This window comes from Neolamprologus multifasciatus, chromosome 16, assembly GCF_963576455.1.
Source record: "Neolamprologus multifasciatus chromosome 16, fNeoMul1.2, whole genome shotgun sequence".
In the NCBI taxonomy this organism is placed as follows: domain Eukaryota; kingdom Metazoa; phylum Chordata; class Actinopteri; order Cichliformes; family Cichlidae; genus Neolamprologus; species Neolamprologus multifasciatus.
Genome location: NC_140454.1, coordinates 15,795,431 through 15,808,757, shown reverse-complemented (window position 1 = coordinate 15,808,757; position 13,327 = coordinate 15,795,431). Strand labels below are relative to the sequence as shown.

General features: G+C 40.0%; 1 protein-coding gene across 1 annotated transcript in view; it reads right to left on the bottom strand.

Annotated features, from left to right (window-relative positions):
- Positions 1 to 13,327, bottom strand: part of col4a1 (collagen, type IV, alpha 1) — a 47,108-nt gene that overhangs the window by 15,158 nt on the left and 18,623 nt on the right. The window contains exons 2-24 of the mRNA XM_085135136.1: positions 11,348 to 11,401; positions 8,798 to 8,887; positions 8,341 to 8,385; positions 8,150 to 8,194; positions 7,997 to 8,059; positions 7,841 to 7,894; positions 7,376 to 7,402; positions 7,178 to 7,252; positions 7,000 to 7,062; positions 6,762 to 6,797; positions 6,620 to 6,658; positions 5,583 to 5,672; positions 5,413 to 5,448; positions 5,249 to 5,308; positions 5,095 to 5,130; positions 4,958 to 5,002; positions 4,827 to 4,859; positions 3,073 to 3,124; positions 2,920 to 2,955; positions 2,658 to 2,804; positions 2,443 to 2,526; positions 2,224 to 2,307; positions 64 to 134 (exon numbers count right to left, since the gene is read on the bottom strand). Of these exons, the coding sequence (XP_084991262.1) occupies positions 64 to 134; positions 2,224 to 2,307; positions 2,443 to 2,526; positions 2,658 to 2,804; positions 2,920 to 2,955; positions 3,073 to 3,124; positions 4,827 to 4,859; positions 4,958 to 5,002; positions 5,095 to 5,130; positions 5,249 to 5,308; positions 5,413 to 5,448; positions 5,583 to 5,672; positions 6,620 to 6,658; positions 6,762 to 6,797; positions 7,000 to 7,062; positions 7,178 to 7,252; positions 7,376 to 7,402; positions 7,841 to 7,894; positions 7,997 to 8,059; positions 8,150 to 8,194; positions 8,341 to 8,385; positions 8,798 to 8,887; positions 11,348 to 11,401 (1,365 nt within the window). The remainder of the gene's footprint in view (positions 1 to 63; positions 135 to 2,223; positions 2,308 to 2,442; positions 2,527 to 2,657; positions 2,805 to 2,919; positions 2,956 to 3,072; positions 3,125 to 4,826; positions 4,860 to 4,957; positions 5,003 to 5,094; positions 5,131 to 5,248; positions 5,309 to 5,412; positions 5,449 to 5,582; positions 5,673 to 6,619; positions 6,659 to 6,761; positions 6,798 to 6,999; positions 7,063 to 7,177; positions 7,253 to 7,375; positions 7,403 to 7,840; positions 7,895 to 7,996; positions 8,060 to 8,149; positions 8,195 to 8,340; positions 8,386 to 8,797; positions 8,888 to 11,347; positions 11,402 to 13,327) is intronic.

Sequence of the window (13,327 nt, the reverse complement as noted above, 5' to 3'; positions counted from 1 at the left end):
TGTGAAAGAAAAATCAGCCTGAGCTTATTCTGTTATTGGTGTCTCAAATAATATTCTGCTCACAGGTTGTCCAGGTTGTCCAGGTTGTCCAGGAATACCCTTTTGTCCTTTACCGCCTACTACACCAGGAGGTCCTGAGGTAAAAATGGACATTGTGCATCTTTAATTTATTAAATACTCATTTGAATGGGTAAAACACAGAAAAAAGGAATGGTGAAATCAATGACTGCCACAACTGTGAAAAGTTGAGGGAAAAAACTAAATAAATGAGAAAACAAAATAAATGTTCAAAAATATAGTTAGGGCCAGATGTTTCTTGACAATACTGCAGCTGCATAAAGCTTTACTGCAGCTGATTTCAGTTACTGGTTGCTTGTGAGTCGCATTGCCTTCATTTTCATATTCTGAAGGATGTCTCACGTCTTTACTTTGAGAGACTGCTGGGTGACTTTCACCGTATACTTTGGGTCATTTACCGTTTGTACTGTTTGCAGCATTTAGCATTTTATCACTAACATTAGCATTTGTATCTAAGCAGAGGATATAGCCTTCAGAAGGCATCCAGCTACTTCTATCAACAGTCACATCATCAGTAAACGTTAGTGACCCGGTTCAGCTGGCAGTCCTAACATTGCCTCCACTGAGCTTCATGAGCCATTTGCCTCTTTCTCCATACTGTCGTTGTAAACACTCTTTGTTTACATTTATGAAAGTGTTTTCTTAATTACAGGCTTTGACAGTGATACTCTTGCTTTCGTCAGAGTGCTCATGTCTTGGTCAGATCTAATGTGATCATCAGAGTGGGCAAACATTTTGGCTCATAGTACATATATTTCATTTTAATATTTCAACCTCAATATTGGTGATTCCCATTTATTTGACCTGCATAAAAAAATACTGTAACAACACCTCTAACAAAGCATCTAAGGAAAATGAGCATGCGTGTTGGTGCTGTTGAATTTGCTTTTCCCAACTCTTTATTCATTCTCCTTCACGTTTCTCCTTAACCTCAAGTCCAAGGAAAAGGAAAAGACAAAAGAGATCTTTTTTTAGACTATTTGCCCGCAGCTTTTGTCTTTCCTATCCTGTTTCCCCTCTGTCCCCTGTATCTTTAGCTTTGGTCACTGTGTTTGGTGTTTCTTGTTTTGTCACTTCCTACTGTAGTTATCGGTCCCCTTTGCCTTGCTTTGCCCTTTTCTCTTCTTGTCAGGATCCAGCGTTTTTAGTTCTTTGTGATTTTTGTATTTTGTACTTTGTTATTCTATGGTTTCTAGTTTTGATCCCTTACCTTCATGTTTCTCTGTGCCCCCTCTGTTCTTTGTAAGTCTGTGTTTCTTGGTCTGTGTCTTTGCATGTTTTGAGTTTCTTGTGTTTTCTGTCACTCTGTATTGTGAAGTATGTTCTCATGGTTGGTCTTTTGTTACTCCCTTGAGTCTAGTTTTTTGTGTTCCATGCTTAGTATTTACCTCTGTGTATTTTGGTTCTTAGAGTCCTCTGCTTTATGGTTTATGTCTCTGTTTCTCAGTTGCTGCCTCCACCGTGTCAAGTTCGTGTCTCTGTGTTATACTTCCTGTTTTACTTTGAAGGTCTGTGTTTTATGTGAATGTGTCCTGCTTTGCTTCCTTGTCTTGTCAGTTCTGATTTCTCCCAGCTGTGCCCTCCTTCTGTGTCTCATTCCCCTCGTTACTTCCCAGTGTATTTAAACCCTGTGTTTCTCTGAGTCAGTGTCACGTCGTCCCTCATGCTGTGTGGATCTCTGTGTGTCTCCCTGTGAGTTTAGTTTGTGATTTTCCAGTTTAGTTTAGTTTGCTTTTGTATGCTTTTTCCCTGCCAGCAAATAAAGCTGAGTTCTTTGTGTTTAAACCTCGTGCCTGAGTGCCTGCATTTTGAGTCCAACTCCTGCCTGCCACACAGCGCTTCCTGACACTTCTTCTGATTTAGTTCAGCTATGTCTTGTTTTCCTCACCTAGCTCCAATTCCCTTGATTACCCTTCTGTGTGTTAATAACATGTCTGTCTTGCCCTTACTCTTTGTTTCTGTTTTTCTTCGTAGTGTTTTCCCCTGTTACTCCTGCTGCTTCTGTTTTTTTACATTTCCAAACGAGTCTGCAGACTCTCTGACAGAGACTCCTTATGGTAGTCCGGAGCCACAGATTTTGGTGACGGAACATAACCATTTTTTTAAAATATACTTCAAATTTGAATGTGACCACATTTAACTCACCTGTGTCTCCTTTAGGACCTGGAAGACCACGTAATCCAGGTGTGTCCGTGCCTTCACACTGAACACAGGTATCCCCTTTGTCACCTGAAACAGTTTGCAGAAACAGCAATTTAAAAAATTATGGTTTACAGTAAAGTGTTTTTCAGCTGTCCCTTGGAAACAGACACATTTATATTTAATCTAAATAGATATGTCACCAGTAGCAGCTGCTGTCCTTACCTTTCTGTCCCACTTCCCCTTGTAACCCTGGAGGTCCAGGTAGGCCACGATTCCCCTTCTGAATGTTACATTCACCAGGGTTAACTTGTAAACACACAGACAAAGGCACACACACGCACATTAGATTGTTTAAAAACAGGCAGATACAGATTGTATTGAAGTTTCCCTTATTCTCATATAATAAAATGATTGCATCATTCAAAGATCAGACATACTTGGTGGTCCGGGTGGTCCAGGAGGACCAGGGTTCCCCGGTTGTCCTGGAGGTCCGACAAGAGGCTCTCCTTCCACACCTCTGTCTCCCTTTTCACCCACCTCTCCTTTCTCTCCCTTCTCTCCACGAGGCCCTTCAATGTGTCTGCCTGAAATATAGAACAGGAAAGTCATCAGGTGTCTTATTCAGATTAGCGTGTTAATAACTGAGATGTGAAGGCTTCATGTTTTGCTGTTTAAAAAAGATTATGAGTTTATTTATACCTGTTAGACCCGGCTCTCCCCGAGGACCAGGAAAACCTATAGATTAAGAAGAAAGCATGAGGAAAGGGAAAAAACCGGCGTGATCATAGATTCACAATGGAGTTCATTAGCGTGCTTTAGTGGATTTGACAACATATTATATCATGCTTTTACCTTTCTCTCCTTTTGAACCTGGGGAACCAGGAGCGCCACGAGGGCCAACACCCTGCATAATTAATACAATTGCATAATGTCAGGATTTTAATATTTAAGTTTCATGTCACTTAAATCTATGTAGGTGAACCCACATCTATGCTAATCCTTTTTATGCTTCAAAAACAAACTAACTGTTGTAGCCAGTCATGATCAACGTGGGAAGTTAATAGGCCTTGTCAAGTTAAGACACTGGAGAAGCATCAACAGTGCTTATTAAAGGTTTTAAATGACGGTTTGTATATGTTTGACCCTCAATATGTACTTCTGACTTTGTGTGGATTAGAGAAAAATCAAAATTGATTCAAACTTATCCACACAGATCTTATCTTCTAAAATCTTTAACCCTCTCAGGCTCAAATTAAGTTTTTTGTTGCTAACGCACAACCAAGTCCTGCAGTGGCACTTCTGAGTAAAAAAAACTCATAAAATATGTATGTAGGGTAATCAGGTTGTTAGTTTTTAACTGTTGCAAATCGGCAACGCCTGCCTTGAGAGGGTTAAAGGTATACGCTGTACAATCATTCCACATAATTCCAAATAATAGTTTGTGGAAGTCATCATAAGACAAAAATCACCATGCACATCTAACCACACCTGCAAAAGATCTGTCATCGCCTCTCTAAATTGTACCTCCTTATATGATAATCAAAGTACTATTACAAAAGCTCTTCTTCACTCTTAAAATCACTAATTTTCCAATGCAAACAGCTAGATCTTGGTCAATGCTATGAATCTACCTCCAGAGACTACACAAGGGTGGCAGATTATTTCTAGAAGAGCTGAGCTCTGCTGCCAAACAGACAAGATATTACACATAAAATTAACACTAGTTGATGTGAGACATAACATGACCATAACAGTGTTGTTCTGAGGGGTAAGAGCTATAAGGTACAACTGCAATTTATCATATTCACTGCCTTCACTCACTTGAACTTGAGTGACATCCCATTTTTAATCCATAGACTTTAATGTGATATCAGAACACCTTTTGCAGCTTCTGGGAAGACTTTCCAAAAAGGTTTAAGAGTGTTTATGGGAGTTTTTGAACATTCTTCCAAAAAGGCATTTGTGAAGAAGGCCTGGCCCACTGTCAGGTCAGGACTCTGTGCAGGCCAGTCAAGTTCTCCCACACCAGATTCACTCATCTATGTCTAAATGGGCCTTGCTTCGTGCACTGGTGCACAGTCATGTAGGAACAAGAACAAGCCATCCCCAAACTGTTCCCACAAAGCTGGGAGTGTGAAATTATCCAAAATGTCTTGGTATGCTGAAGCATTATAAATTCCTTTCACTGGAACTAAGAGACCAAGCCCCACTCCTGAAAAACAACCCCACACCATAATCCCGCCTCCAGCAAACTTTACACCCGGCACACTGCAGTCTGTGGGATTGCTATCTGTAGAAGTGTGATTCATTACTCCAAAGAACTTGTTACGTTGAGTTGCTGTCATTCCCAGGTGTTTCCTCTTTGTTATAATACCAATAACAGTTGACTGTTTAATACGTATTAGTGAGGAAAATGTCATGACTGGATTTGTTGCATAGATGGCGTCCTGGAATTCACTGAGCTCCTGAGAGCGACCGATTCTCTGGCACATTATTGTAGAAGCAGTCTGCATGCCTAGGTGCTTGATTTTATATGCCTGTGGCCATGGAAGTGATTGGAATACCTGTTTTCAATGATTTGGATGGGCCAGTGAAGAATCACTTACCTCACCAGGTGGTCCCCTTTCTCCTTTTTCGCCCTAAAATGAACCAAAACAGTCAGTCGGTTCATAATTCCTTCATTCATAATTCCAGACTAAAGCACTGACTATAATATCCATTTAGCTGGAATACTTACCTGTGAACCAGGGTATCCTGGGGCTCCAGGAAAGCCTCTTTCTCCCTGTATGAGAATATCTTGTACTTTAGCAATTATATGTTATGTAATAAAAGATAACAGCATTTAGAGTGCTTATTGCTGTAAATTGTTGTTACCTGTAGCCCATTGTCTCCATCCTTGCCAGGTTTACCCTTAATTACAGAAACAAATATTTTATTGTTTCTTTTTTTAGTAAGGACAAATTAGTTTAGGTATCACACAATTACACCATCCAACAGTAACGACACACACAGACAAATTGCCACTTACCGGTGGTCCATCTGGGCCGATATTGCCTTTGACTCCGTGCTGATATGGGATGCAGAAGCCCTGAAAGGGAATCAAGTGTGTCAAAAGCAATGTAATAGATATCAAATAGCTTGCATATATAATAGCAAGTTTTACACTTTAGTCTTTGAAGTAAAAATACTAACCTTGTCGCCTTTCTCTCCTGCTTCTCCTTTGAACCCCTTCAGGAATTAAAACAAAGCAATATTCAGAATAGACAAAACAAAATCTATGTCATCTTTGTTTTTTCATTTCAAGCAATGATTTGTTTAATCACAGACAAGAACAGAGCGATATCTGTGGCGTGGCTGAGTACCTGTGGCCCAAGAACAACCGTTTGGGATCCTTTCTGTTCGAATGATGTTGGTCCTGGAGGGCCAGGTGGGCCTTGAAGTCCTTTGTCACCCTGCAGGGGAGATAAAAATAAGGGCCACAGTCAAATACTTAAGAGTATAAATGTAAATAAAAAGACATAACATCAAAACAAATTAAAATTTGTAATTTCAGTTAGTAATTGACTATGGAGGAGCAGCTCAGCCACTGAAAAGCCATGAAGCCCCAGGCACAAAGGTTTTTTTGTGCCTGGGTTTTTTTATGTGTCTGTTCAGTTCAGGTATATTCATATAGTGCCATCTCACAACAGCTGTCACCTCAAGGACTCAGGGAGCTGCAGCATTTTGGATTAACTTCTGGACTTCTAGAGATCTTTTAGGACAACCTGCTAATAATGAATTATAATAGTCCAGCCTTGAAGTAATAAATGCATGAACTAGTTGTTCAGCATCACTCTCAGACAGGATGCTTCTCATTTTAAAGATACTGTGCAGATGTGGTACTGGAGGTTTTTGAAGCATTTGCAGTGGGGTTATTGGACATTTAATGTGACTCACTGTGTAGTGTAGTCTACCAAGTCTAAGAGTACCTATGAAGCTGAAATTCAAGTTTTTCTTGCTAACATTGGGTGTATTTTATGCTCTCGTCTAAATGCGCCATTTATGACTCCATATGTAGTATACAGTTATAACACAGAAAGAAACATCTGTAACAGGATGTGACTGGGGCAACAAGAACCCTACAAAAATAAGGTTAATAAAAAGACATGCTAAATGGTACAGCAATAACTTCAGCGTGCTATGTAACAGTTTATCATTAACAACAGTTGTAATGAGATATTTGTTATATCTTGTATATTTGCTAATGCTGACCCGAGTTTGCCTCTTAATGCAGCAAGCACGAGAAAATTGCATGAAAAAGCCAAACAGAATGCTTTCTGCTGAAGGTCAAATTCCTCTATTTATGCTATTTTAACATTTAACTTCTTTGCTTCTTATTTATTTGAAACATAAATCTTACCTTTTCTCCTTTCTCACCCTCAAAGGCCAGCTTATCTCCCTATAAGGAGATCAAACAGTTACACTCTCATGCAGTTTCTCAAGTCTGAAACCTTGATTGTACAGTTTTTCAGTCTTGACAGTGTACTGATCAGTAATCTCACCATTGGTCCAGGAGGGCCGGGAGGGCCAGGATCACCCTGTAAAACAGTTAGTAAGTTAGTCAAAGAAAAATTATAATAACGCATTCAGTAATTGCATTTAATTGAAAATCTAAAAGGACTGTTTTCTTAAAGGAGCTTTTTGTATAATTAGGAACACAGATGTGCTTCTAATATTTCTTAGAAAGTTAAGTCTTTGGATGGCTTTTTTAAGATGGGCATCACTGCACAGGTTGCTTACTCTGGGTCCTTCATAGCCAGGAGGTCCTGTAGGCCCAATAGGTCCGGGGTTGCCAGTTTGGCCCTGGGAATGAATATTGTGGGAAGAACATTCATTGTATTACTTCAGGCTGTTACTACGTTTTTCAGCGTATATAAACACATGACTGCATGTTCACGAACACACGTGCACTACGCACAGGTCGGCCAGGTGTGCCGGGATATCCTTTCTCTCCTTTCATGGGACCAATTCCGATCAAACCACCGGGGTCACCCTGCAGGAGACAAAATAATTTTATATAGTTGAAAGAATATGTCTTATTGAAAAACTGGATAAACTTGTTGTGTTTGACACATTTACTCACAAGCAAAAACATGAAAAATTAATTTTTGCTCACCTTCATTCCAGGAAGTCCCGGTATTCCCTGAGAAAAGAAAAAAAAAGAAATAAATCATCTAATAATTGTATTTTCTCACAGGGATAGTATTTGAATTGAGAAACATTACTTTGTTGATTTTTTGTCATTTTTATTTTTAGATTATTTGTAGATTATTTGTAACTCGAAACTAATTCTTAGATTGTTTCTATTGTATTCCAGTTAAGGTCACGGGGGCAGGATTCTGAGCCCAAACGGCCACTTCTTCCAGCTCATCCAAGTCATTCCCAAGCCAGTCAAGATATATAACATCTCCTGGGTCTGCCCTGGAATACTTCAACCAGTGAATATCCAAGAACCACCTCAACTGGCTTCCACTGGTTTGCTTGAAAAGAGCAAACCAGTGTTTCAATCAAAATAAATCTGTTTTTTCCTAGAAAAATTTCTAGTTTTCACTATCAATGGAGGCCGATCATCAGTGCTTACAGGTATTCCTTGAGGACCAGGAAAACCTGAAGTTCCATCTCTTCCTCTTTCTCCCTGAAACACAAACACAGCAAAGCCAGAAAGCACAAGTAGGGTGAAAATAATGTGACAAATACACAAGTGTGTGAAAAGTATTTAAGTATATAAATGGCATACTTTTGTCCCATTGCATCCTGGGATACCTGACGCACCAGGTGGACCATCATGTCCATTGATGCCCTATGAATGGAGGTGCAGCAACAGACTGTTTAAGAGAGTTGTTTGGCAGCATTCAGGGTGTGAAACAGGAAGCAGATCTAAGCAACTTACTGGAAGTCCTGGGTTGCCTGGGAAACCTGGCAGACCAGGAGGTCCCTGCAAAGTCACAAACATGAGATAGGTTTACCCTCTAGTGACAAGACAACAACTGCAACACGTTCAAAATGTTGGGATGACAACTTTAGAGTGTGCAACTTATACTTGGCGTATACTTCATACAGTTTTAACGGTTAGTTACTCACTCTGACTCCTTTCAATCCAGGAGCCCCGAACTCACCAACATCTCCCTAAGAGACAAAAAAAAAAAACCCAAAAAACATCACAGTTAAATTAATTAAATAAAAATCTGACTTAAAACCCTTTATGGAATACAAATCTAGTGTTTTTTCTTTCAACTAGGCAATTGATTAGTTAAGCCAAGCCACATTAGTGTTACTTAAGGCTAATAAAGGCATTTACATCAGGTACTAAGCAATCAGCTTATATTATGACAGATAACAATAATTGGTTGGCATATTTAGGATTTTAAGCTTTTCTTTCCCTACATGATTCTGGACTTCATATATTAAGATTTTAACAACAAATTTTAAAGATCTTAACTTTTCTCATGCAAAATATAAACATTTTCACATTTCATTTAAAACTGGTCATACAAACCAGATGAAGCCTTGAAGTATCTCACTAAATGTTTGTACTAACCTTGGGGCCCATTGGCCCTGGAGGCCCTTCAGGTCCCTGAGTCCCTGGGAATCCCATATTACCTTGAAGACCAGGATACCCAAGCTCACCCTGTCATGCACACAGTTATAGTAAAAGTTTAACACAAGTGCAAAAAAATAAACCTACATATTAACTTTGAATTGTTTTCATGCTCAAACTGTTTCAACAATAGATTCCAAGACATTTTGAAAATTGCATGATTTACCAAATAATAAATACTATAGTCAGTTCAAAGTTAAGTAAAACACACATAAATAAACTCCCTTAAATCCTCACTGAAGATGAAATCAACTAACATAGTCAGTGAGAGGGAGCCAGAGGAAGTACTGGGTTCAAATTCAGCCTGAGGCCTTTCTGTGTGATGTTCTCTGGGTGCCCTGGCTTCCTCTCACAGTCCAAAGACATGCAGTGGGATAGAATAATGAGCAATTCTAACCTGACTGTAAGTATGAATATGAGCATGGAAGGCTGTCTGTCTCTACGAGGGAGTTATTACATTGTCGTTACATTACGGACAGAAAGTTAAGAGTAATTGGATACACAGTATTCAGTGTATGGATACACGGTTGTAGTAAAACTATTTTTACGTGTATGATATTTTGAAAAGAAACACAGCCAAAGTAATCAAATTCAAGCGCTTGTGTATATTTAAACCAGTTATTTCAAATGGGAGAGCTTATTTAATATTATTTAAATAGTAAGAAAGTATATTTTTATTAATATATTTTGCTTTTATATTTAGTAGTTTTATAAGCAGGTTTCAACATGTTCTCTTTGGCAGTTCTTAAATGGACACAGAAATATTACACTATCTGCCACTAGATGGCAGCATTGTTTCATCAGGAAGAGAGAGCCTTCACAAAGAGGCGTGAGCAGTGTAGAACAAATAAAAAGGGCCCAACCCTCAAACTATTGTTTTAGCTTTGATTTTCATTATCTGATCACAGTGAGGAGAAACGCTGCATGCTAAACAAGGAGGGTTACCACAGCAACTCCTGTCCCTCATCAGGAAGTGATATCAGTGGAAATAAGGCACGCATGAGACTTTGGGAAGACTGTTTGAGGCCTTTCAGCAACTTTCAAACCACAGAGGTGCTTTGAGTCAACAGTGATTGGCCAGACTCCACAGAACACAACAATCAGTACATCTGCTGTCGTCGAGCCAGCTGAATGTTTGGCTACTGTTGATGTTAGCGTGAGCCTTAAAAGGTCAGACTGTTTCGCTAAGAGGATTGATAACATTGCAGTCCTCTGATAAAACCGAGCCAACAGTTTACATGTACGCTCACGCAGCACAAGCTGCACTGAAAAGAAAACAAAGTCTAGGCTACCTGTAGATATAATTTTATTTGTTTTTAAATGCTTTAAGGTGCTGAACTGGATCACATAGTTCAATTGAATAAGAGGCCAAAAGATATTTTTATTCTCTTTTCCTTTCTTCAGGAGAAAGAGGGTGTGTGTCGGGATTAACATTAGCATGCAAGTAAGGTATCTATTTATAGATCACAGACACAAATAATGTTAAATTTGGATATTTGGATTTGGCTCCAAGTGAAATACCTGCTAGTAGGCTGACTTTGTTGTTTACTTTGATCATTCACATTGGCAACAATGCTCTGTGTAGAGTTTGCGTGTGCTCCCTGTGCCTGTGTGTGTTTTTTTTCCAGATGCTTCATCCCACAATCCAAAAACGTGCATGTTACGTTGCTCGCTGATTGATTGGTGGTCTAAACATTAGTTTAAATGGTTTTGTGTCTCTACGTGGTAGCCCTGTGATGGCCAGCCAGTTTGTCCAGGGTGAATTCTGCCTTTCACCCTCCATCAGCAGGGATAAGCTCCAGTGCCCCTGCAACCCTGATTTGATTAAGCTGATTCTTGAGTCAATGGAGGGAAATTTTAATGTCAGTTTGCTATTTATATTTGAGACTTTCCTTACTAGTTAATTAAGGTGAGAGAAAATTAAGTCTAAGAAAATCTTTATTGAGAGGAAAAACTACACTAACTGGCCACTTTATTAGTTACACCTTGCTTGTACTGGGTTAGACCATTATATGCCTTTAGAGGTGCCTTAATTCTGTGCCCAACACAGCTAATACAACTTTTTCATGTTTCCGGTCCATGATTAACACTAATACCAGAGTGCTGACAGCTTTAAGGCTCACAGCCAGTTTATGGCTGGTGTCCCCACCACTTGTGTTTCTGCAACTCAAGGCTCTCATCCATCTGATGGGAATAAGACCTTCAGGCCAGCTGTGTGTCTGGACATGCTCTAATTCAAACTGCTCTTTGTTCCCATCCTGGTCTTTGCTCCGTTACTGAACCTACTGCACTCCAGCTCCAGTTTGTCCCTCTGAGCTGACCCCATTGAAATGTAAAAGAGGCTTTTGTTTCTATTTTCTGTCAAATTACTGCATCTGTAAATGGAAACTGACATCCAAATGAATCACATCAAGTGAAAAGGAAAAGTGGGCAACGGTATCTAAATGTTTTTAGACAGAGATAAATGAAAAATCCAATAACAAATCTTACCTTTGCTCCTTTCACACCGCTGCAGTCACATTTTCCACATGATGCACCACAGCCCTGAGGATGAGGAGAAACATAAAATTAAACGACTCGTAACTTAGAGGAAAAATCACTTAGAAATGCATGTTTGTGAAACTGGGTTTAGGTGGATCTTTTCTGGCCACTGGGGGTGGGAAACAAGAAATCTGGCCATTTTAAGATGTCTCAGCTGTGCTCTCCTTTTATTTAAAATATATAAACAGTCACATGTATTCACAAGCTAGTTCCTAGCTCTGCTGTTTGGTTTGTGCCGTAGATTTGATTATGCTGAAATCAACTGCCAGCGGTGTCTCCTAACAGTAAAGGCCTCAAAACCCACAATTTAGCTGAAAGATGCCAAAAGGTCTCACAGATTTAAAGACTTGTGCAGATTTGAATGCGACTTCACTTTTAACTAGTGAAAGAAGTTGGTTGTAGCAGGTTTAAATGTACTGATGATACTCCTGACATTGAAGGAAGGTCGGGTTTCTTTTAAGCCACATCAAGGATTCAACAAGTAGCTTTGTAGAACTATTTGCTGGCAGTGGGACATCAATGCAGCTGGCTTTGGCCCTCCATCCCCCATGCTTCCTCTTCTCGGGGGTCTCCAGAGGCCAGAGCCTGGGAACTGGCCTGCACTGCCTTGGCTCTGTCTTTCACTTCTCCTCTCTTCCTTCTTTTCCCATCTTCCAGCTGTTGCTAGACTCACGTGTAAGGCGCTCAGCCAAAAGCCTGTCAGGGCTTTGGACCAGCTCTGGAGACTTGGGCAGACACTCCACAGCTACTCTGCTTCCATGCATTTCTGTCTGTTTCTCGCAGTCACAACAAATAAATAGCTCTATTGCCATTTACAGTACAACTTTGTCAGCCCAACATTAAATACCTGAGTCATGTCTAATCCTCTATTTACTGATATCAAATTCAGCCATGTGTCTGAATCATTTCACTTTAAATCAATAAGTGGCTCAAAGAATGACGGGGAACAACAGCGACTGTTTTCAGCACAATAAGCCCACACCCTTCCACAGTGCACTTGTTCTCCTCTGCCTGCAGCGCATTACATGTGTGGCCTGCAGTTTCCCACTACAGCGCTGTAAAACAACTCCCCCCTAACCCTGTCTCACTTCACCACCTCTGTTTGCTGAAAGGTTTTCTGCAACACCGCAGGAGAACGTAACGAACACCTGCTTTAGATCAGATTAGTGTCATAAGACAAACATGGGAAAAGAATATTGACTCTTAGGGAGATGAACATGTGGGTTTTATTATGGCAAATGTGCTGGCTCGCACGAATAAGGGCTTCTAGTGTTTATATTAACATGATTTAATTTTTTATTTTTTGGGATTTCAACAAGGAAGTTGAGGCACGCTAATGGAGTGGCCGGATACACTTGCAAATTGTCAGCACTGCTGATCACAGCTGTTTGTGGGAATGTGTTGTCTCATTCACCTGCCTCTCTCAGTCTGTCTCAGAATCGCTCTTTGTCTGCTGTTTTTAAGACACAACTACTTTTGGAGTCATCACCAGGAAACCCAAGCTTCAAACCACAACACACAAACCAGTGACAAACACCGCCCTATGATATCCACCGCTGCATCTCCAAACACAACACCGGGATATGCGGGTAGATAAAAGTGGTGAGTCTTTGCTTTCTCGGGCTTGTTTTCCTTCTACGCCCATTATGCATCATCATTAACCCAAACATCAGATGGGAATGATGGGAGAAAGACCCAACTGACATCAGGAAAAAAAGAGTGCCTTTTAATGACCTAAACAGAGATAGCACACATGTCTGATTTGTCTGGGACTTAGAGGGATCCTTCAAAGACCTTATCATAAATCCTCAGCTATACATCATAATGAGGGTTCTGATTATCGAGCTGCACCACAAGGTAGAAATAAACATACAAACTGCAGTGGAATAGTAACAATAATACTTAAAAAAACTTTATTCTCTTATATAT